The sequence below is a fragment of the Rhinolophus ferrumequinum genome, chromosome 8 (assembly GCF_004115265.2).
Source record: "Rhinolophus ferrumequinum isolate MPI-CBG mRhiFer1 chromosome 8, mRhiFer1_v1.p, whole genome shotgun sequence".
Taxonomy (NCBI): domain Eukaryota; kingdom Metazoa; phylum Chordata; class Mammalia; order Chiroptera; family Rhinolophidae; genus Rhinolophus; species Rhinolophus ferrumequinum.
In genome coordinates this window covers 23,742,704-23,767,563 of record NC_046291.1, presented here as the reverse complement: position 1 = coordinate 23,767,563, position 24,860 = coordinate 23,742,704, and the positions used below count along the sequence as shown (strand labels likewise).

General features: G+C 37.7%; 1 protein-coding gene across 14 annotated transcripts in view; it reads left to right on the top strand.

Annotated features, from left to right (window-relative positions):
* Window positions 1-14,543: 14,543 nt before the first annotated feature.
* Window positions 14,544-24,860, top strand: part of UNC80 (unc-80 homolog, NALCN channel complex subunit) — a 187,430-nt gene continuing 177,113 nt past the window's right edge. For 8 of the 14 annotated variants that reach the window (XM_033111946.1, XM_033111945.1, XM_033111944.1 and 5 more), the window contains exons 1-4: window positions 14,544-15,090; window positions 16,042-16,090; window positions 18,630-18,786; window positions 20,081-20,382. In XM_033111946.1, the coding sequence (XP_032967837.1) occupies window positions 14,999-15,090; window positions 16,042-16,090; window positions 18,630-18,786; window positions 20,081-20,382 (600 nt within the window). In that variant the 5' untranslated portion in view covers window positions 14,544-14,998. The remainder of the gene's footprint in view (window positions 15,091-16,041; window positions 16,091-18,629; window positions 18,787-20,080; window positions 20,383-24,860) is intronic. The other 6 variants (XM_033111954.1, XM_033111949.1, XM_033111940.1 and 3 more) reach the window with 4 other exon arrangements.

Genomic DNA, 24,860 nt, shown 5'->3' with positions numbered 1-24,860 from the left:
TTTCTTTATCCAACTGTCTATTGATGGGCACTTAGGTTACTTCCATATTTTGGCTATTGTAAATAACTCTGCAACGAATATAGATAAACGAATAAAGATAATTCATATATCTTTTTGAATTAGTGTTTTGGATTTCTTCAAATAACTATCCAGAAGCAGACTTGCTGGGTCATAAGGTAGTTCTATTTTTAATTTTTTTGAGGTAACTCCAAACTTTTCCACAGTGACTGCATCAATTTGCAATCCCACCAACTGTGCATGAGGGTTCACTTTTCTCCGAATCCTCTTCAACACTTGTTTTTTGTTGATTTATTGATGATAACCATTCTGACAGGTGTGAGGTGATATCTCATTGTGGTTTTAATTTTCATTTCTCTGGTGATTAGTGAAGTGGCGCATCTTTTCATATGTCTATTGGCCATGTGTATGTCCTATTTGGAGAAATGTCTGTTCAGGTCCTCTGCCCATTTTTAAATTGGATTGTTTATTATTTTGGTGTTAAGTTGCAGGAGTTCTTTATAAATTTTGGATTTTAACTCCTTATTGGATGTATCATTGGCAAATATCTTCTCCCATTTAGTAGGTTGTCTTTTCATTGTATTGATGGTTTCCTTTGTTGTGCAAAAACATTTTTAGTTTGATGTAGTCTCATTTGTTTATTTTTTCTTTTGTTTCCCTGCCCAAGAAGATATGTCAGGAAAAATATTACTAAAAGCAATGTCAGAGAGTTTGCAGCCTGTATTTTCTTCTAGGAGTTTTATGGTTTGGGGGTCTTAACATTTAAATCTTTAATCCATTTTGAGTTTATTCTTGTATATGGTGTAATAAGGTAGTCTAGTTTCATATTTTTGCATGTATCTGTCCAGTTTTCCCAGAACTGTTTATTGCACAGACTTTCTTAACCTGTAAATTGTAAATTCTTTTTAATTGTAAATTCTTGCCTCCTTTGTCATAGATTAATTGCCTATGTAGGTGTGGGTTCATTTCTGAGCTTTCTATTCTGTTTCATTGATCTATGTGTCTATGTTTATGCCAGTACCATGCTATTTTGATTATTGTAATAATTTCATATCAGGTAGCATTATACCTCCAACTTTGTTCTTCTTTCTCAAGATTGCTGTGGCTATTTGGGGTCTTTTGTGGTTTCATATAAATTTTAGGATTATTTTTTCTCGGTCTGTGAAAAATGCCATTGGTTTTTGTTAAGAATTGCATTGAATATGGGCTTCCATTTATTAGTATCTTCTTCATTTTCTTTCTTCAATATCTTATAATTTTCTGAATACAGGTCTTTTACCTCCTTGTTAAATTTATTCCTCGGCTTTTTTTTTTTTTTAATGCTACTGTAAATAGGATTGTTTTCTTAATTTCTCTTTTTGACAGTTAATTATTTGTATGTACAAAATACAACCAATTCCTGAATATTAATTTTGTATCTTGCTACTTCACTGAATTCATTTATCAATTCTGATGGTTTTTTGGTGGAATTTCTAAGGTTCTTTATATGCGGTGTCATGTAATCTGCAAATAATGACAATTTTACTACTTCCTTTCTAATTTGGATGAATTTTATTTTTATTTCTTGTCTGATTGCTGTGGTTAGGACTTCCAATATTATGTTGAATAAAAGTGGTGAAAGTGGACATCTTTGTTTTGTCTCTGATCTTAAGAAGAGTGCTTTTTGCTTTTCTCCATTGAGTATGATGTTAGCTGTGGATTTGTCATATATGGCCTTTATTATGTTGATGTATGTTCCCTCTATTCCCACTTTGCTGAGAGTTTTTTATCACAAAAAGATGCCAGATTTTGTCACATGCTTTTTCTGCATCTATTGATATGATCGTATGATTTTTATCCTTTATTTTGTCTATGTGGTGTATCACATTAATTGATTTGTGAATATTGAACAAACCTTGCTCCCAGAAATAAATTCCAGTTGATCGTGGTTTATGATCTTTTTATAATCATTTAAAATTGTTTTCAATTACAGTTGACATAAAATATTATATTAGTTTTAAGTATAAAACATAGTGATTAGACATTTATGTAACTGATGTGATCACCCCAATAAATCTAGTACCCATCTGATATCATACATAGTTATTACCATATTATTGACTATATTCCTTATGCTATACTTTACATCCCATAGCTATTTCATAACTGCCAATTTGTACTTCTTAATCCCTTCACTGTTTTCATCCATATCCTAAACCCCTCTCCCATCTGGTAACTATGGTGTATTATCTTTTTAATATATTGCTGAGTTCTGCTAGGTAGTATTTTGTTGAGGATTTTTGCATCTAACTTCATCAGGGATATTGACCTATAACTTTCTTTTTTATAATGTTTTTGTCTGGTTTTGGAATCAGAGTAATGATGGCCTTGTAAAATGAGCTTGGGAGCCTTCCCTCCTCCTGAATTTTTTGGAAGTTTGGAAGGATAAGTGTTAGTCCTTCTTGGATTGTTTAATAAAATTCACCTGTGGAGCCCTCCTGTCCAGGTCTTTTGTTTGTTGGGAGTTTTTCTATTACTGATTCAATTTCACTAATAGTAATCAGTGGGTTCAGATTTTCAGTTTCTTCTTGATTCAGTCTTGGAAGCTTGTATATTTCTAGTAATTTATTCATTTCTTTCTGATTTTCCAATTTGTTGGCGTATAATTTTTTGTAGCATTTTCTTACAATCCTTCGTATTTCTGTGGTGTCAGTTGTCACTTCACTTTTATATCTGATTTTATTTATTTGGGTCCTCTCTCTTTTTTTCTTGATGAGTCTGATTAAAAGTTTACCAATTTTGTTTATCTTTTCAAAGAACCAGCTCTTGGTTTCATTGGTCATTTGTAGTGTCTTTGTAGACTCTATTTCATTTATTTCCTCTCTGATATTTATTATTTCTTTCCTTCTACTCACTTTAGGTATTATTGTTCTTTTTCTAGTTCCTTTAGGTATAAGATCAGATTGTTTATTTGAGATTTTTCTTGTTTTTTGAGATATTATTATAAATTGCCCTCTTAGAACTGCTTTCACTGTGTCCCATAGACTTTGGATTATTGTATTTTCATTTTCATTTGTCTCAAAGTATCTTTTGATTTCTTTGTTGATCTCATTGTTAATCCATTCATTGTTTAGTCGCATGTTATTTAGCTTCCATGTGTCTGTGTGTTTTTCAGCCCCTCCTACCAGTCTCAACATGGCTTATTTATATCCTTATTTATAGGACTTCTGTTCAGCTAGTCTTCAGGTGGTTCTCCCAGTTGATTGTTCTATAATTTAGTTGTAATTTTGTCTTGGTCATGGGAGGAGGCAAGCACAGCATTTACCTACTCTGCCCTTTTGACCACACTCTGATGGTATTTTAATTCAAATCACAAATACTCCTGCAGATGAAATTCCCCTCCTCTGGAGAGGAAGTGTTGCCCAAGTCACACTGTTGGGTTCTTAGGAAGCAGACTCCCAGATGCAGTTTGGGTGCAAGAAGTAATTGTACTCAGTGTGGAACAGAGAAAGCTCTCTCTGCTAGAGGCAAGTCAGTGTCTGGGGCTTGTGATGCTGCCATATGACTGAGGCATGGACAGAAGCTGCTGCCCTGGGAGAGGGCACATGCACTAGAGAACAGAAGGAATGAGGAGTGAAAGTGACACAACAGTAGGGAGGGAGTACTGCAGCAAGACGATCTCTCCCTATTCCCTAGGGAGCCCAGCATCGCTGGGTCTCTTCTCACACCAATGTTCATTATTACATATTTCAGGGCACACTAATGAAGGTATTTCTGAAATTTCAGCCAGTTACACACAAACAATTCTTCATTAATGAGAAAATGTCATTAGAATTCTTAGGTGCAAATATTGCATTTCCACGTTTTGAAAAAAATATACTTCATTAAATAAACAATTTTATTTTTTCTACATTGGTCCCATGTAGAAATGGTTTAGACGCTGAGAAAACATAAACCTCACCATTCTTTTAACAAGTGGTGGTGTAAAGGAAGTTTGTTTTTGTTTGTTTTTTTAAATTTATTTTTCTACATTTAAGGGGGAAAATTAAATCGATAGTTTTCTAAGGTGTTGTTCAGCATTTTTACCTCAATAAAATAAAGCCTCATTTATTACAAAATAATATAAAATGGAAACTCGCACATCTTCACCATCATAATATGACAGTATGTATAATAATTGAGGCTGAGGATTAAAAATATTTCAAGCCACACCAATGTTAAAGAAATGACTACTCAGTGACTCAGCAAACATGGCTGCCAGCATCAAGATACTTTCATACTCTTCAAACAGAAATATGTAATTTTTATAAAACAAGGAAAAAAATAGACTTTAAGATATTGAAATCTACCTGAAGTACAATATACATATTTCTTCTTGTCTTCTTAAATCTCGGAAAGAAAAGGTTCTCGTACTCCTGAAACAGAACTGTCAGTCAGTTGATAGGTATCAGAGGGCTGGTATGACTTCCTCTGGGGAAGCCATTGAAATTAAAGTCAAACAGAGATCTGACCTATTAAGGCACTGACATTCGTGTATTATGATTTCAAATAAGTGAATCCTAAAGCAATGTAGCATCCAGACCCAGCCTCTGCAGGCATCTGTGAATAACTCTGTGTCACTCTGCCCTGTGTTTCAGGGATGTGTTGACTATCAAGCCCTAACAAGATGCCAAGTGGAAAAGAAAACATTACATGTAAATGCTATATCCATCTTCTCCACAAAACAACAAAATTTATATAACATCGCCTCTGAGGATTACCAGAATTGCTGTTTGTTCATCTTCCTCAGTGTTACTCCATGAAGAATCATCTTGGATTGCAACATCAAGACAAAGCAAAAAAGATGACTAAGCTACAGAAGCGTCCATTTGAAAGGCTAAAAGGCTATTTTGTCATATCAAAAGAATGCTAATGATAGAGTAGAACAGGCAATCTTCCAAGTGCTTTACCTATATTGTGCTTATTTTTAAATATGTCTGCAAATTCTTTGGCACTCCTCCCATTGAGAAGTGGGGTTTATGTTTCTTCCTCTTGACTTTGGAGGACCTTAGTGACTTACTTGTAACCAATAGACTGCAGCAGAAATTTGCTGCAAAGCTTTGGAGTTTGAACGAGGAAAAGCTGTGCAGCTTCTACGTTGTCTTGGAACACACTCTCTAGGTGAAGTGAGCTGCAAAAAGTCCAAAAACTCTAAGACTGGTACTCAGGAGAGATGGTATACGCGTATATTGCTCTGGTGGAAAGACAGAGCTGAGCTCTGAGCCGCGTCAGGCAGCATCAACCGTCAGCCACGTGAGTGAGTCATCTTGGGTATCCAGATCATTCAAGTCTTCAAACAACTCCAGTCCTAACCCAGAGCTAACTGTAACTGCATGAGAGACTCTAAATGAGAACTACTCATCCTGAGACCCCAAATTCCTGACTCACAAATCATGAGTACAATAAAATTGTTTTTTTATGCCACTAAGTTTTGGACTAATCATTTGTTATGCAAAAGCTTTAACTAGAAAATACATTGACTCGTTTAATCCTTACAGCAACCTTACAAAACATACACCCTTATAATTCTCATTTTTCAGATGAAGATAATGACCTCCAGAGATGTTAAGTGGCATTTTCAATGTTACATGGTTTGTGAGCAGCAGTGTTAGTATTTGAATCCAGGCAGTCAGGTCCAGGGTCCTTGCTCTTAACGATCTTGAAATGGTTGCTATCATATCTGAACTTCTGTGCCATTTCAAATCCTCTTGCCTCTCCCCCTCACCCCTTGTTTCTGGAGCCAGTGGCCACTTGTTCCAGCTCCAGTCACTTCTGCAGAGACCAGTACTGTGTGGACGCTTGCCAACCTCACTTTGGCTAATGCCCTCGCCACACACATGTAGTGACCCAGGCATCCCTGTTGCTCCTGGGGCCTGAGATGCTGCAGGACCCTCTCTGAGCCCACACAGGTGTGTCCAGAGCGACTCACACCCCATAGAGGAAAACCCACCTCCAGATAAACTTTTCTCCCTCCTTCTGTTGATGTACTCCACTGAGAAGCAGTTACTCTGAGCAGTAGGTTCTCAAAGGTCAGTTTCCAGATCAAGCAATCTATTGCAATTGATGCAAAGTAGTCCTCAGCTTGGTAATGCACCATCCAATGAGCTCTGCCTCCTTCCCCACCTTATCTATTTTTAGTTCATGCCTACCCCCTTGGATTGTACTCCCTAATAAAAAGCAACACATGGCCAAGATATTAGCCAAACAATTTTCATTAAATTATTATGCCTATATATACATAAAATATATAGCATTGTTTTGAATATTTTAAACTTTTAAAATAAGTAGTATTATATAGTAAGATCATTCGGCAAGTTATTTTGTTCACTAAACACTACATTTTTGAAATTTTCAAATGCGTAGAACCATACATCATATATGTTAAATACTATATATTATTCCACTGTGTGAATTAGTCATAGATAATCTATCCTTTCTCCTGTATATGGACATGCATAGGATGCTTAGAATTCACTACTAAAATATTGGTGCAATGAGTAATTGCTGTTCTTATATTTTTGTGCACATATGTGATAAATCCTTCAGGGTTTACTCAGAGAATTGTTGGATTAAAGAGTGCACATATTTCAATTTTACTAGATATTGCCAAATTAGTCTCTAAAATGATTTTATAAGTTAAGCCCTCCTTGGTAGTCCTACATATTCTTGACAAAACTTGGTATATCAGGCTATTTTCAAAGACTTTATTTTTAAAACAATTTTCGGCTTACAGCAAAATTGAGAGGAAAGTACAGAGATTTCTCTTATGTCCCCTGTCCCCACTCATGCATAGCCTCCCTCATAATTAACATTTCCACCAGAATGGTACATTTGTTACAATAGATGAACCTATACTGATACTTCATAATCACCTCACACCCATAGTTTACCTTGGATTTCACTCCTGGTCTTAGGTATTCTATGGGTTTGCACAAACGTATATTGACATGTATCCATCATTACAGTATTACTCACAGTATTTTCACTGCTCTAAAATTCTTCTGTGCTTCACCTATTCATCTTTCACCCTCCCCCACCCAAGCCAGCCACTGATCTTTATACTGTTTCCACATTTTTGCTATTTCCACATTTTTGCCTTTTCCAGAATGTCATATAGGTGGAATCATATAGTATATAGCCTTTTCAGACTGGCTTCTTTCACTTAGTAGATGCATTTAAGTTCCTCCATGTCTTTTAATGGCTTTGTCTCCAGAAGCTGATGGGGATGTCCAAGAGAGGACTCAGCCTGGGGCAGCAGTGACTGGGTTCTTATCTCTGCACAAGAAAGAATTCATGTGGGGAAATACCAAGAAGTGTGATTGCTGAATTTCATAGTGAGAGTATGTTTAGTTTTGTAAGAAACTGCCAAACTGTCTTCCAAAGTGGCTGTGACATTTTGCATTTTGCATTCCCACCAGCAATGTACGAAATTTCCTGTTATTCCACAAACTCACCAGCATTTGGTGTTGGGGATCTGGGCCATTCTAACAGGTGTTATTTTAATTTATATTTCCAGGATGACATACAACGTGAAGCATCTTTTAATATGCTTATTTGCCATCTGTCTATTTTCTTTGATGAGGTGTATATTAAGGTCGTTGGTCCGTTATTTGAGTTGGTTGTTTTCTTATTCTGGAAAATTAGAAGATCTTTATATGTTTTGGACAACAGTCCATTCTCAGATGTATCTTTTGCAAGTATTTTCTTGAAAACTATAGCTCGTCTTCCCATTTTCTTGACACTGTCTTCCACAGAGCAGAAATTTTCAGTTTTAATGAAATCCAGTTTATCATTTTTTTTCACGGATTGTGACTTTGGTGTTTTATCTAAAAAGTCATCGACACACCCAAGGTCAGCTAGGTTTTCCTGTATGTTATCTCCTAGGAGTTTTATAATTTTGCTTTTCATATTTAGGTCTGTGATCCATTTTGAGTTAATTTTTGTGAAGGGCATGAGATCTGTGTCTTTGAATGATTCAGTTATTTGCACATGGATGTCCAGTTGTTCCAGCACCATTTGTTGAAGAGACAGTTCTACAACTTGTATTGTTGTTGGGGTTCCTTTATGAAAGGTCAGTGGCTATATTTATGTGGGTCTATTTTTGGGCTCTATTCTGTTCTATTGATCTATTTGTCTGTTCTTTCACTAATACAACACTGTCATGATTACTGCAGCTTTATAATAATAAGTCTTAAAGTTGTGTAGTGTCAGTACTCTAAGTTTGTTCTTATTCAGTATTGTGTTGGCTATTCTGGGTCTTCTGGCTCTCCATATATACTTTAGAATCAGTTTGTCAATATCCATAAAATAACTTGCTGGGATTTTGATTGGGATTCCATTGAATCTATAGATCAAGTTGGGAAGAATTGACATCTTGATAGTATTGAGTCTTCCTATTCATAAACATGGAATATCTCTTCATTTATTTATTTTCTCTTTGATTTCACTCATCAGAGTTTTGTAGTTTTCTTCATATAGCTATTGTAGATATTTTCTTAGATTTATATCTATTTCATTTTAAGGCGTGTTATTGTAATTAATATTGTGTTTTTAATTTCTAATTTCACTTGTTCATTGGTAGTATAAAGGAAAGTGATTGACTTTTGTATATTGGCCTTGCATCCTACAACTTGGCTATAATCACTTATTAGTACCAGGAGTTGGTTTTTGTTTTATTTTTTGTCAGTTCTTTTGAATTTTCTCCATAGATGATCATGTCATCTATGAACATCTGTTAACAAAGTTTTATTTCTTCATTCTTAATCTGTATACCTTTTATTTCTTTTTCTTGTTTTATTGTATTAGGTAGAATTTATCAGGCTTTTAAGATTTTCAACTTTATGTATTTTGAGAGGAATTAAATTGTTTTTATTTATATTTCCCAGGTTATTGATGAGATTGAATATATTGATTATTGAAATTATTGATGACATCTGAGCATATTTGCATTTCTCAAATCTTTTGTCATTGCTTATTTGATTTTGTAAAAAATTTTAATGTATTCTAGATCAAATCTATTATTGACTAAATGCATTGCAAGTATCTTTTCCCAGTCTAGGATGTATACTTTCATTTTTATGGGTCTCTCATTATTCAGAATATTTAATATTATTGAGTTATCTGTATTTTCATATATACCTTTAACGTTTTGAGTCTCTGAGTAGAAAGATTCAAAGTGTTTATAAAAAACCAAGAGATCAAAAAATCTATTTCTCTTATAAAAATTTAAAATTTTGCTCTTCACATTTAGGTCTTTAACTAATCTTGAGTTTATTTTTTGCTAGGATTTCAGGTAGGAATCTCAATTTACTTTTTTCTCACTAGAGACAACACATTTTACTGTGCCATGTGATTTCCTCATATTTCATTTTTTGGACTTTTTATTTTGTTCTACTTACTAATTTTTCTATTCCTAAGTTATTATTAATAACATTACTATATACTATACTAATTGCCTTAATTACTATGTACTATACAGTCTTGTGATTTCCCCAACCATTTCCATCTTTTTCAAATCTATCTTGGCTATTCTTGACTCCTTGCTCTCCTATATGAATTCTGTGGAGATCTTTTTAAGATTTTATTAAAAATCCTGAAGTAACATTGGATTTAAGGAATAGCAAGGTATTTCATGAAAATGAATCTTGCTACCTAGAAACATGGTATTTTTGCAAGTCTTTATGCCTTTAAATAATTTATTGTATTATTTTCCACTGATTTATTAAATATTTTTGTTAGATTTATTCCTGGAAGTCAGATTTTCTTGCTATTCTCTAGGTTGAACAGATAAACCTTAAAACAAATGAATATAGTATTCAGAGAATGATAAATTTTATAAAGTGAAAAACAAAGGAATATAATAGAACATTACTGGAACACGATAGGGTGGACTATTTTAAGCAGGTTAATAGATGGTGTTATGTGAGGAAGTTATATTTTTTCTGAGACCTGAAAGGTGAGAAGGTGATGGCCCTCTAAAGATAATGAAGGAAGGAAAACCAGCAATAAAAGGTCCTTGAAGGGCCAGTGTATCTAGAGCAAAGTAGAGCAGGAAGAGTTATGTGAGATTAGATCAGATCATGGAGAACCTTGCAAACCAGAGTAAGGAGCTTAGATGAGAATCGACTATAGGTTTGGAAATTTGTTCTGACCACTGATTGATGACTGGTACTACCCTCTTTGGATCTATATGGGCTATGGATGCCCAAGACACACAGGGTATATCAATTTCTGCTTAATGGGAGTGACCTCAAGGTAAGTGTGGCCTCTCCTTCTAACTCCAAAACTGTGACATCAATGTAATGGTTCCACATTTCTAACTGATAGACCCATGACAAGAGCAATCATGCTTCACCTTCAAATTCTAATGAGTTGCCATAGAGTTTTTTGCACTTGCCAAAAACTGTTTTTATTAATTATTGTGAGTGTTTATATTAATACTAGTTCTCATATCCTTATACAGCCTTCTGGATTCTACTTACTGAAGCAAACTTTTCCAAATTCCACCCCAAATTATCTCCTGCCCTGCTACCTGCCAAGAATGTTTATTTATATCCTCATCTGCTAACTTGACATCTGGCCACTATCAAAATTCTCCCTTCCATTTAAATGAGAGATGACCTTCAAGGCTCATAATCAAGTACATTTAGCTACATCTGTCTGAATCTTCAATTTCCTTTCACATGCTTCCTAAGGCCCAGTAAACAGTTTCCTCTTCTGGCCCAAGACCACTCCATCCCTGAGCACCATCTTTAGAAAAGCTCCACATCCAAAGCAATGTCTTGCACAGTGGAATGATAGTGTCATGCAGTGATTACAATGGAGCTGGTTCATTAACTGCAATGGTGTAATCGACCAGATTAACTCAGTTCTTAGCTTTCCTCAAACACTGCTCATCTGAATTGAAAATGAAATGTATGAAATAAGGCAATATCGATAAACGTATTTAGGGAGGACAGGTTTCTTCCCAAAAGCCAAAAAAAAAAAATATTTGAAGGTTTCCAATGGGTGTATGAGAAGTTGACCATCATGGTAATCTTTATTCTCCAGATCAGTTTGAAAACTGATCTTGATACTTATTATAGATTTCTTCTACTCCCATATGACTCATTGCCTTAAGGGTATTTGAGAATAGAAAAGGTCATTAGCTCTTTTTTATCTGTTACCATCAACAGAACAATTACTACATATGTCCTTGAGCAGCTCCCATCTACATGACTCATAGTAATTCTTCTAAATTCTCTCAACTACACAAGACTGTGTAACTTCAGGTAGGTTATTTAACTTTCTGTGTCTCAGTTTCTCTTTAAAAGTTGATAGTAGAGATTTTGGATCAATTGACTGATGCACTTAAAGGTACCTTGACATATAATCAGTACTTAGTACATCCATGCAATGGAATATTACTCAGCAATGAAAAGAAAGTAGCTATCAAACCACAAAAAGACAGGGTGGAAACTTAAATGTGTGTTGCTAAGTGAAAGAAGCCGGTCTGAAAAGACTACATATTACATGATTCCAACTATGTAACATTCTGGAAAAGGTAAAACTACAGAGACAGTGAAAAGATTAGTGGCTGCCAGGGGTTGGGGAGGGATAAATCTGTGGAACACAGAAGATTTTTAGGACATGAAACTATCCTATATGATTGTAATGATGGATACATAACATTATTTGACAAAACCTATAAAACTGCACAACTCAAAAAGTGAATTCCATAGTAAACTATAGATTTGGTTAATAATAATGCATCAATGTTGACCTATCAAGAATAATAAATGGACCGCACCATTGCAAATTGTTAATAATAGGAGAAACTATGGGTTGGAAGAGAGGAAGTATATGACAACTCTATGCTTTTTAATTTTTCTGTAAACCTAAAACTGTAGAGAAGTAGAGATAAACTGTACTACTAATATATTTTTTTAAACCTCAAGAAGATTTACATAAATTGTTTTGCAGCAGCACATAGATTAGTATTTGCTTGAATAACTGGGAGAAGGTATATACGAGGTGTGATCAAACAATACAGTGAATGTTTAAATAAAAAAAAAATTATTACAGTAAAAGACACATTGCCAATAATACCCCCCCTTCCTTCAAACACACTTTCCCAACATTCTTGCCACTTTCTGAAGCAGTTCTGAAAGTCCTCTTTCTTGAGTGTCTTTAGTTGCACTGTTGTGGCTGCCTAGATGTCCTGCATCATTTTGACTTTGGGGAAGAGCCAGAAGTCACACAGTGCCAGATCCGGTAAATAAGGTGGATGAAGACACACCGTAATGTTTTTATTTGACAGAAAGTGCCCTACCAGAAGCAATGTGTGACGTGGAGGTTTTCTCCTATGTATACACACCAGAGGGTGGGAATCTCGGGGCCCATCTTAGAATTCTCCCCGCCCCACTATCCTGTCTTATACAGTCAGCTCTCAACAACATCCTTTGTAGCAGTAGCCTAAAGTTTATGGCCCTTATACTTCCAATTGGTTTCTTCCTTTTCTCTTTGCATATATTTGCCTGGATTACTTTATCTACTTCCATAGTTTCAACTACTTTTTATATAGTGTTAATTAATCTATCCTACCTAGCTGATTCTTTGGAACTCTATAGCCATATTTTTAGCTGCCTCTTCATTATATCCATTGGGATTTTCAATACAGATTCAAAGAAAATTCATTAATGTTCCTGTACACACACATAAAATAAAAACACAATTTTCCCTGTCAACTTTTTCTTTCTTTAAATGAGATCATCATATACTGAGTTGCTCAAAACAGAAAACTTAGAGGTTTGGTTGAAATTTATTGAAGGCTTAGTATAGATCAGGGACTCTCTTAAATTCTTTACAACTATTAACATTTAATCGTCACAACATCTCTATGGGGAAGATGCTATTATTTGGAAACCTTGGCAAAGAACCATACCCAGGGTACTATATCTAGAATGAGGCAGGGCTATACCTAACACTGTCTGGCTCAAGACCTAAGCTCTTAACCACTGTGCTACTTAGTTTTCTTTCCCCATAATCACATGGTTATTAAGTTCTCTTCTATTTCCTCAATATCGTTGAAACGTATCTCTTTATCTCTAGCTGTGGTGTCATGGCCTTGGTACAGGATGGAATATATTTTTGAATCTCCAGACTGGGATTCCTGTCTACTCTTGACTATTTCAAACAACCACTACATCCCTGTTGTATCAATCACACTTAAATAGAAATGAACCATTTACTTCCCTCCTAAAAGTCTTCCTATCAAAACTTCATAGCTTGCCATAGGAAGACTTTCTCCATCTGATTCCTGCTTATCTTTTCTGTCTTGTCCCTTTGTTCATAAGTGAGTCTGTATCATGTGTCCCGTGGTACCTTTTTCTTTACATGTCTATCTTCCCTTCAATATTGTGAATTCCTTGTAAGTAGGAATCTATACAGATTAGTGCTTGGCATATAAAATGGACTCAATGACTATGCACTGAATAAACTGTATTTAGAATCTATATTTTCTTTTTTCAAGATTCGTGTTAAAAAATGACTTCAAGGCATGAAATACTTAATTTCTATGACTGAAAATGCCAATATATATCATACAGTATGATATCTCAGTATGGAGTAGACCCACATGTAGTTAATTGTACCCAAAATAATTCTGTCTGTTGAGATTGGGCTCTGGGGATTGATTCTCCATTTCATGAGTTACACCAATATCTTTTTTCAAAAAGATATATGACTTCTTTAGCATAGGGAATATAATCAATAATGTGGTAATAACTGTATAGTGATAGGTGGGTCCTGTTGAATAACTATGATGTACACCTGAAACTAGTATAATATTGTATGTTAGCTATATTTTAACAAAAATCTTTTAAAAAAGAGGAAAAGGTATGTGACTGTTTATTTGCAGGTAGTTGGATTCACAGCAAGGGTTTTTTACTCAGACTGCTTCACTTTACCCCATCTCCAACCCCACTTGTTTTACAGCTAGATAAATTATCTAACAGTAATCTATAAACTATATATACACATTTGACTCTGACAACTGAAGGAAAATGGCAGATATCAGTGGTATAAACAGCATCACCCAAGTACACCAATAGACTATAATAAAACTCACTTCCTAACAGCATGAGTCAAATGTTCTTTCTCAAGTTGTAATTAACTGATACTCACAACTGGTTAGTTTGGGGACATTCCTGCTTTAGCAAAAAAAGCGAGGTTAATTTTTTGCGGTTAACCGTTTTAAAATAAATTCTCACATCAGAGAACTTTCAGGCTTTCTCTGTCTTGCCAAGGTTGCTCCCTTCCTGCTTTGCACTTCTAATAATTTTCATGTGCTCCTTCTGCTAAGCCCCGAGGGTGGACTCCTGACCTCCTTGCTGGAGGTGCGAACGATGCCAGGGTTAGTGACTGCTCTGCGGTTTCCCAAAGCTCCTCCTCCCCAGACCGTGACAGTTCTTTGGATGCTGAGGTTGGGAAGCAGGACAGGGGACACTCCTGGGGTGCAGCTCCAAGGGGAGGAAGCCGAATCCTGGGGACTGAAGGGGACGCGCAGGGGACCGGTGTGCAATGCGGAGAGTGGACCCTTTTGGCCATCCCACTGCTACTCAACCTGCCCGCTGCGCTGGTCTCCCGCAGGGCGAGCTCTAGGCCGCTGTCCACAGTGGGAGGTGCTGAAAGCAAGGAGAGGGCGCGGGGACGGCGAGGGGGGCAGCTCTTCAGAGCGCCCCCCTCCTTGCTCCGCGTCTCCTCCAGCCCTCCCCTCCTCCCGCAGCCATGTTCCAGGCGAGAGGAGGGGCGGGGGAAGCGGAGAGGGACGCGGGATCAAGGCGGAGAGAGCCGGCTCTGCCTCGGGGAAGGAGGGGATGAGAGTTGGGGAGAGCAACGGGAGGAGGAGGAGGAGGAGGAGGCAGGGGTGGCTAGAGCGGAGCCAGCGCTGGGTCCTGCAGAAGGACTCCCCGGAGCCACCATCATGGTGAAGAGGAAAAGCTCTGAGGGCCAGGAGCAGGACAGCGGCCGCGGCATCCCCTTACCAATCCAGACCTTCCTGTGGCGGCAAACCAGGTGAGGGGCACAGAGGGCGCGCCGCGGGCCGCCCTGGGCTGGGGGCGATCCTGGGGCCGCCCGGGTCCGTCTACCGCCGCTGAGGCCGCGCCACAGCCTGCAGCTCCCTCTCTGGGGCTGGAAAGCAAGCCCTCTGCACCCGCTTAAAAATACGCATTTAAAAATATTTCCGTGAAGTTTGACGACAAGCAGATCGGCAGTTGCTGAATAAAACACATACATTATTTAGGGAGCGGGAGGGCAGAGAGCCTTGGAAGAGGGGGCGGGAGCTAGGGAAGATATAATAATTATGACTGGTTGTGCTCCTGCGTCCAATTCCCCTTCCATCTCCTGCTGTAATTCCAGCCTGGTGACCTGTTGTTTTCCTAGCTCTGTTTGGCGAATATCTGCTTTGCCCACTTGTTAACCATGTTTGCTTGGATTCAGCGAGCGTAATCTTCCTGGTTAAAACCCCTGAGAAGAATGATTTTTGATAAAGCTCCCCCCCCACCCCGAAAGGCCTGAAACCTATTTCAGTAAATAGGAAACGAGGTTTCCATTATTATTATTATTATTATTATTATTATTATTATTACTTTGGAGATTTATTATATAAGAAATTAGATTCTGAAAATCATGACTCACAGGCTGTGTTCGTTTTTCAGTTTTAATATGACTGTACATAAGTAAGGCATCCCTTCTGACCATTGACGATTTAGAATCTGATTAAAGTCTTCAGAATAAGAGTTCATACAGAAAACGTAGAGATCCACATCTCTTTTTATATATGTAATTACACATGTAAAAGCAAATGTCGTCAGGTGTTCAACACCTGCTCATTTACAAGCTATAGGGAGGCAGGAAATTTGAATTTCGTAGCACCATGTCTTATTCATTGAAAAATATATCATAAGGATGCTCTAATAATAATTTCATTTATGTTTGTAACAGATATCTCTATTAATTTTTCAGTGCATTTTTGAGGCCTAAACTGGGGAAGCAATATGAAGCCTCTTGTGTGGTACGTGATATTCACCATTTAATGATTTCCATACTCTGTATGATAATTTCAATCCAAAGAAAGACATTAAATCCTACTGACTGTATGTATTAATTCACTCAGCAAATATTAGTAAGCACCTACTATGTGCCAGACACAGTTCTAGATGATGGGATAGAGCAATAACTAAAACAAATATAGAGTTTGCATTCTAGTGGGAGGGGGACAGGCCACGCACAAATATGTAAAATACACAGTAAGCCGGATAGTGATAAGCTGTGGAGAAAAATCAAGAAAAAAGGAGATTAGGGAGCACTAGGGTGGGGGCTTCATTTTAGAAGTGGTAGATGGACAAGGCTTATCTGCTAATGTGACCCCTGGACAAAGACTTGAAGGAAGGCAGGGAGGAATAACTGAGAGGAGAGCAGAGGGAACAAACAGCAAGTCTACAGGACCTTCACCCAGAGTAGGGGGAGAGGTAGAGCAGTAGAAGTGAAGGTGGAGAGATAGCAGAGAACCAGGTGGTGGAGGGCCTTGTAAGGCACATATAAGAAATTAAATCCTTAATTAACAAAATTGCAACTGCTATGCTGTGGAAGTTTATAAAAATGAGTGTTTATGAACTACTCAAACAAAGTATTACACAATTCTGAATTTTTATGTGCCGTATTTGTTGTGTAAGTCTGAAAATGGATGATATAAAATAATGATTAAAATAACGTTATTAATATTTCTGCAAAATATAGCACCTTGCCCTGAGATTCTAAGAGAATCCCATATCCCTACAAATTCCCATTTTAGAAACTGAGAACAAAAGACATGAAATCATGAAGCAAAATTGAAAGGGGATTTTCACAGACTTCATTAAAATTTGGAGTTCACATAAAAGTCTTAACATTGTATACATTACAACCTAAAAGTGGAGACCTACCTATTTAGATCGTGCCATGAATATTTGCAAATAACTATATAGATGACCTTCTAATAAGGAGCTCTGAAATGTGTTAGGGCCATAGACAATGATGGAAGCCAACTGGAGAGTTAAACTCTTGCTCTCTCTCTCTCAAGCAGAATTTTGTTTTTTTGCATCTCTTGCCCTTCAAAGTTCTCACAGAGACATTTTTAAAATCGAACTTTCTAGTAAGAGACTTTTAATGGAATTTGTTTTGTATTTATTTCAATTAGAGTAATTTGACACTTGACATCTCTGAGCCTTCTTTAAACCATGCTTACAATTAACTATACTAGTTTAAAATAATCCCGACTTTTCTCTGTTCTTGGCAAAGATACATCTGACATTTTTAATGTCACACAGTATGAAATAGTTAAGCCACATTCATAGATAGATACAGAGATATAAAGATCTAAATTAAAAGTTATTTTATTTACTAAACATTACCTGAGGGCTGTGAAATGTAAAAATATTTGGATCTGCATTGAAAACAGAAAAAAGAAAAAAAACGCATCTCTGATTTCACTCCTTCCCAAAACTTCAGCATGCTTTTCATTACAAATTTCTTATTTTCCTTTTGAGTCAAAAAGTAAATAGTTTTCTTTGGAGAATCTCTGTATTAAGCCATGTCTTTTTCTCAAGTATCCTAATAATTCCAATAATACAGCTTGGACACTTGGAACTTTATTATGACCAGTCTAGAGCACACTTACACAATTTTCTAGACCATTTGGAGCATCAAGGACCAATCGAGTTCTGTCCATACAAGTCAAACGCTTATTAAACTTATTTTATATTTGGTAGCGACACTCTTCACAACACTTTATACTGATATACTCCTCTCCTTAAGTAAGAAAGAAATAAAAACAAACAAACAAACAAAAAATTGAGTATATCAAACTTATTTTGGGATGCTATACTCTCTGAAAATATCCCTGGCCAGGATAGGAGAGTTAAACCAGCAAAGCAAAAATAGCTAATTTCCCTTCTCCTTCCCTCCCTCCTTCCCTCCCTCCCCTTTTCTCTCCCTTTTTTTCTTTATTCAACAGGTATATTAAATAACTTTATGGTTTTAGGCATTAGTTAAGGAGTGTCCCATGCCCTGTCATTGCTAGGGACATGGAAAACATCAGGGACCCCAAAATTAGATTTCTTGGAAGAGTCGTATCTTATTTAACACTTGTTGAACATTGACATAAATTCTGTTCCTCAAAACACTTTCACAAAAGACATTTCACTTCCGTATGCAGTTGTGACAGCCTCTTTGGATGACTCAGCAGCATTTTATAAAATATTGCATCAAAAAATTTCATGAATTAAATGTGTTGTACTCTTTGTTAGGGGAAGTTTATTTGGGTGGATATGATAATCATTTAATCATTCAAGCCATATACTTTGGGTAATACCTGCAGTTGGGTAGATAATAAATTATCACTGACCAGGGCCTTATAACATATGCAATGAAATGCAACCTGAGTGCACTGGAAAGAATCTGGTCGAGTCATTTGCATCTTTTAGGGTATACAGTACCTTGATGTAGTTTTTTGCACCAATCAGAATCTGATTCCTTATTTTTCATGCTTTCTTTTTTTCTTTTTGTATCTATAGTCCTTTGAACGAGTGTTGGTAGAAAACAAGCTGCATGGCCTCTCTCCCGCCCTCTCTGAAGCCATCCAGAGCATCTCCAGATGGGAGCTGGTGCAAGCTGCTCTGCCTCATGTCCTCCACTGCACTGCAACCCTGCTTTCAAACAGGAACAAGCTAGGTTGTGCTCCTGCATTACTTGTTTATGGCATACCATCATCCTTTGAGTTCAATGTTCATAATAACATTTATTGGCTACTTATTATTTTCCCAGGCATTGTGCTCACATTATCTCATTTAATTCTCACAACCACAACACCCTCCCCTGGATAATTGGTACTAGTATTATTTCTATTTTACCAGTGAGGGAACTGGCTCTTTTATTTATTTATTTATTTATTTATTTATTTATTTATTTATTTATTTAATTTTTTTTATGGCTCTTTTTTTAATTTAATTTAATTTTATGGGTAATGTGTGGATGTGTTCTCCTTTAAAACATTAAAATATTACAGGAAAGCTAAAGACTCTCACCCATCCCAGATGGGTTCCCACCAGAGTTGTCCTCTTTGCCCTCGCAGCTCCTAAAGCAATCACTTTCACTTGGTAGTACTGTGTGTATGTGCAAGCGTGTACATAAAGAGTGTTTTTCTTTTTAAGATTATTTTGTAGATTGCTTTTATCACATGACAACCTATCCTAGCCATCTACCCCATGGCTGTGTGCATGCTCCTTTCTATGCAGTTCTTTCCTCTCATTTGGTTGTCTGCTCAAATTTCACCTTTATAGAGGGGGCTTTCCTGGTCATGCTGTCTAAAATAGAATAGTTGTTATCTTCAGAGCCATATTTTTAACCATTACGCTTTCTATTTGGAAATACACAGTTGACCATTGAACAACACGGTGGGTGGTGGTTAGGTCCCCTTTCACCCCCACCCTGAATTGAAAATCCTCATATAACTTTTAATTCTGCAGTAAGTCCTTCATATCCACAGATTCAACCAAACACAGATTGAAAGTATTTTCTATTCTTGGTTGGGAAACTGTGGTTGGAAATGCAAAAATATTGTTTTCGATCCATAGTTGGTTGAATATATGGATACGACACCCAAAGATAAGAAGGGTCAACTATATTTATTGAAATATATTTCCACCTATAAGTGCACCCATGCAATTCAAACCCGAGTTCTTCAAGGGTCAACTGTATTTGGTATCTGACTGAGGAGATGTGATGCCTACAATTTTTCCTCCTACAAAATCATGTCATTCTGTAGAGACTGCAGCCAGGTAGAAAGCCCCAAAACAAGAATGTGCCCTTCCAGTGATGGTTAGAAGAGGTACAAAGAAATGCTGGTGTCTCCTAAGAAATCAAACCACAGAGTAAAGCAAGGATGTTCTTCCCAGTCCCCAAATTGACATCCATTGTTCTGGTCACAGAGTTTGTCTTAACCTGGTGATGTGGTTGTGTCATGCAGGCCACCAGGATAAACTGGGTGTTGCTGAGACAAAGCTTCTTCACACCCTGCACTGGATGCTCCTGGAGGCCCCCCATGACTGCAACAGTGAGAGGTTTGGGGGCACAGACCGAGGGTCCAGCTGGGGTGGCAGCAGCAGTGCTTTCATCCACCAGATTGAAAACCAGGGTTCTCCGGGGCAGCCTTGCCAAAGCAGCTCCAACGATGAGGAAGAGAACAACCGAAGGAAGATATTCCAGAACTCCATGGCTACTGTGGAACTCTTCGTGTTTCTGTTTGCTCCTCTGGTCCACAGGATCAAGGTAAGCAGAAAAGCAGTGTTAGGCTGACAGAGGAGAGAGGTATGGTAAGGGCGGGCTTCAGGTTCTATTTCCATATTGGGCTGTCCGTGTCCTCGTATGATCTGATAGCAAGCCAAGAAATGGAGAGCTTTATTTCTATATTAAACTGCTGCACGTTATTTCAGTAACACAATTCTCCATCTATTATTTCCCAACTTAAAAATCTTCAGTGGTTCTCCATCTGCCAACATATTAAACATGGCATATAAGGTCAATCATGATTGGGGGTTTAAGTTTCTCTGTGAATTTATTACTTCCAGTCCCTACTTGCACCCCGTGATCCAGCTCTCGGGGTCATAGGAACTAGTCCCTGAACATGCCCTTGCTGGTTGCTCTGCCCTCCTTTCCCTCTTCGTTCCTCTTATGATTCTTCAAACCTCAACTTCAGTGTCATCGTTTTTCATGAATCTTTTCCTCTGACCTTCCCCATGTATACTTAGGCACTCTCTCCCGTGTATTTCCATAGCATTCTGTAGCTACTTCTATTATAATGTAGGGTCTAGAGCAGGTTGCGTTTTTAATTTTCATGTGATTTGGATTTTTTGACAGTTTTATTTCAACCTGAGAATTGCTTTCCACATATTTTTAAATGTGTAAAATACAAAACATAGGATTACATGGAAATCAAGCGGATGAAAATATAATTATACACATGTACACCTTGGATCTGAAAGAGGCAATATCTGAATTCGCTCTGCCACCACTCTGCAGCTGTGTGATCTTGGTGATATTACTTAACCTCTTGGATCCTCCATTGTATAAAATTGTGGCTGCCTCTAACACAGGGTGAATATATGTGAAGATAGAGTACAACTCAAGCACATGGAAAGAAATCAAGGACTATTTGTTATTTCTGTGAATTAATAAATCACAATATTCCATCTAAGTGCTAAGATAAGAGATAAGAAGGCATTAATATACTCAATTGTTCTTCAATAGAATATTAGAATCCTAATGAATTGGTGTTTTAAGTTAGATATATACAGAGGGTGCCAAAAAAATGTATACACATTTTAAGAAAGGAAAAAACTTTTAAAATTGTAATACTCAATATGTACCAATAACAAAAAGTGAATATAAGTTACATATATACATTATTTGGCACCCCCAGTACATATATATTTATGTATGACGGTGGTTGTGAGTCCACTAATAATTACTAGAGGGAAATAGACTAAAGAGTCTTTTCACCTATTTTTGTTTTAGTTAAAATTCACCTTCAATGGACTCTCTCCCGTTGCTGGCAGAAATAGAATTGAAATTACCTGTAAATTCCCCAAAGGCTTTGCATGCACTGGCCATATTGCCCATCAAACATATTAAACATTTTAAATATTGTTAAATTAAATTAAATTGTTGCTTTAAAAGTTTTGACTTTCCACTTTAAAGGGATTTTATAAAAATTACACTTAATGGAAAGCCTTACTTTAACTGAGCCTGTCACCCTGGCCTGCGGGATGGCAGGACCTAGCTCCTGCCTCACCTCCGTCCATCTCACTCACCTCTCCCTTCCTTGTTCAATAACCTCCGGGCTCACCCTCAAACTAGACAAGTTCACTCTGGATTTTAGGTCCTTGCACTGGTTTTCTCCTTCTGTTTGAAACATTTACCCCCATTCTCCGCCCCGAGTCTTTCATGTGGCCTGTCCTTCTCACTGATTTACTCAGACCTCCAATGTCACCACCTCAGAAGGTATTTCCCTGGATACTTGAGTGACACTAGCACATGACGGTCCATTTTCCCCCTTCGTAGCTCTTAGTACCTGAAACTATTTTATGTGTTTGTTTACATGTTTGTTGTCCATCACCCCACCAGAATACATTCTTCAGCAAAGAGATGCTGTCTGTCCAGGTCACATTGTATCTCTAGTGTCTAGAATAATGTCTGGCATATATGAGGCGCTCGATCAATATTGAAGATCGACTCACTGAGTGAACCCAAGTTATTATCAGAAGCTTATCCAGGTGCTAAAAGTAGCAATTATATAATATGTAGCTACATAGTCCTGAAAATGGAGGGGACAGGAAAGAAGTTTCCTTTAAAACATTGATAAATGTATATAGATGTCTATCTGTGGGGAAATACCCTCTGGATTAAAAACATGGAAGCATAGGAATGGCTGGAATTGTATCAGAAGACGTGGCTGAGAGTTCAAGTTTCGGGAACAAGCCTGCCTTTGAATCTGTGCTTGCCATTTCCTACTATATCGAGCAACTAACTTTTTTAAGCCTCAGTTTTCTCATGTATAAATTGGACATAAGAACAATTTTATGGGGCACTTTCAGGATTAAACAAACGATAGTGGTCAACATTACACATCTAAAGGCCTTGACAAATGGTTGCTTTTACTGTTGGCATTTTATTACTATTAATATTATGCATTATTAAGAGAAAGAGGCCAGATCCTCTTTCCAGAGAGACTACACAGATAGTTGAGGAAAGCTGGCTCAAGAGTACCAAGGTCTATCTGTGTCCTGGGATTGGAGTATTTATGAGACAGTAAGACAGTTATTGTTAGCTTTTTCTACTAGCTTTATTATTGTTTTATCATGTTATTATTTCTCTGAGGGAAATATTGTTCTAGATGCTATAGGGAATAAAAAAATATCAATGAGTCAGTCAATTTCCATAGAAGGCTTTTTCCTTCTGAGCGAGGTGTTTGCTTTTTTCGACATAGTTGGGGAATGTAAAATCCTTTATCAAAATTCCTCAACTTCAGCACTGTGGCATTTTGGGCCAGATAATTCTTTGCTGTGGGGGCTGTTCTGTGCACTGTAGGATATTAATAGTATCTCTGGCCTCTATCCACTGCATGCCAGTAGTACCTTCTCCCTCCGAGTTGTGACAACCACAAATGACTCCAGGCATTGCCAAATATCTCCAGAGGGTGGGGTTGGGGTGAGAATTGCCCCTGATTGAGAACCACTGCCCTGAACCTCTCACTTGCCTGTCCAGGCCCTGTCTTTCTTCCTATCCGTACTGTACCCACGTGCTTTCCTCCTCACAAGCACCATTAATGTCCTTTGCTCCTTGTCCTTCATCTGCATTTGCCCTTCAAAACTCCAACCCCAGATCATGAGCAAAACCCACCTTATCTGTGCCTGCCCCAGAGCTCTGCCTGCTCCCAGGAAGAAACCACACAGCCGTCCAGATTGGTGTTTCCACAAATTTGTGGTCTCCAACCCCTGTGTGCTTCCCTACTTGTCCGTCCTTTTTTTGACTTTACTTCCTCTAGTCCCCACTTGGTGCTTCCACAGATAGTGTTGTAGGTTGAAGCGCTTATCAGACAAGATGCTGCAGGAGACATGTGAGGCTGCCGTCCTGTCAAGACATGAGCCCATGCCTCCATTCCCTCACCTCCTATTTACTCCGCGACTTCATACCCTTGCTTCAGCTTCTCTCTATTATGTAACAGACAGTTTTCACACATTTCTAATGTTTACAACCACCCATAAGGAGGTGTATATCTATGTTTGCATTCTGCCAAAGGGAAAACTGAGTTCCAGAGAGGTAATAATCAAGCTCATAAGTAACTAACTGAGGCAGGATTCGAAATGAATTGACTTTCCACAGAACTATCCCGTGTTTTATGCGTCTATGCTGGAACTCTTCTCACTAAGGTAGGTCATATACAACCTGTGAGTTATTGAACCTAATCTTTGTTTTGCAGTTCTCGTCTCACTCAACCTCAGCTGCATTTGAAACTACTGTCTTTCCTTACTGAAAATTTCCATTCCTTTGGGGACGCCACACTCTGCCGCTTCTCCTTGCATCCCTGACTTTTGCTGCTTGATCTCCTTTGAGAGCTTCTCTTCTTTGCCTGCCTCTTTAACACTAGTCTTTGCCAGAGAGACACCCTGGACCCTTTGCTCCTCTCACTCTATCCTCTCTTTGGAAGACCTCCTCTCCAGCCTCATTCACCCTTTGTATACCGTAGGCTGAGATCACCTAATTCTACATCTCTAAATTTGACTCCTTTGCTGACCTCTAGAGTAAATTGCCAACTAGGTTTTTCAAATAGATCATCTATGAATTATCTATTTCAGATTTCCCCTGGAATGAGCCCTTGTCCCGATGTTTTGTATTTCAGGTGACGGATCCATTCACATTGACTCAAAAACTAGGAGCAATCTTTGCTGATTCTCTCATTCTTGCCAGTACATTCCACTAATCATAAAGTCCTTCTCATTTCGTCTCCCATATAGTCCTCAAATGTGCATCTTTTTCATCCCTATTGACTGCGTTAACCCAAGCTTTCAGCATTCCTTACTTGGGCCACTTTTTAACTGGATTCACAGTCTCATAAGATCCAAGTTCAGTACCAAAGTGATCTATCTTAAATGAAATCTGACGGTAGCACCAACATGCTTCATTTGTTGATTTCTCATCATACAGCGGGTGAAACTCTAGCTCCTTAGTGTGGTACCTGGGCCCTCCAA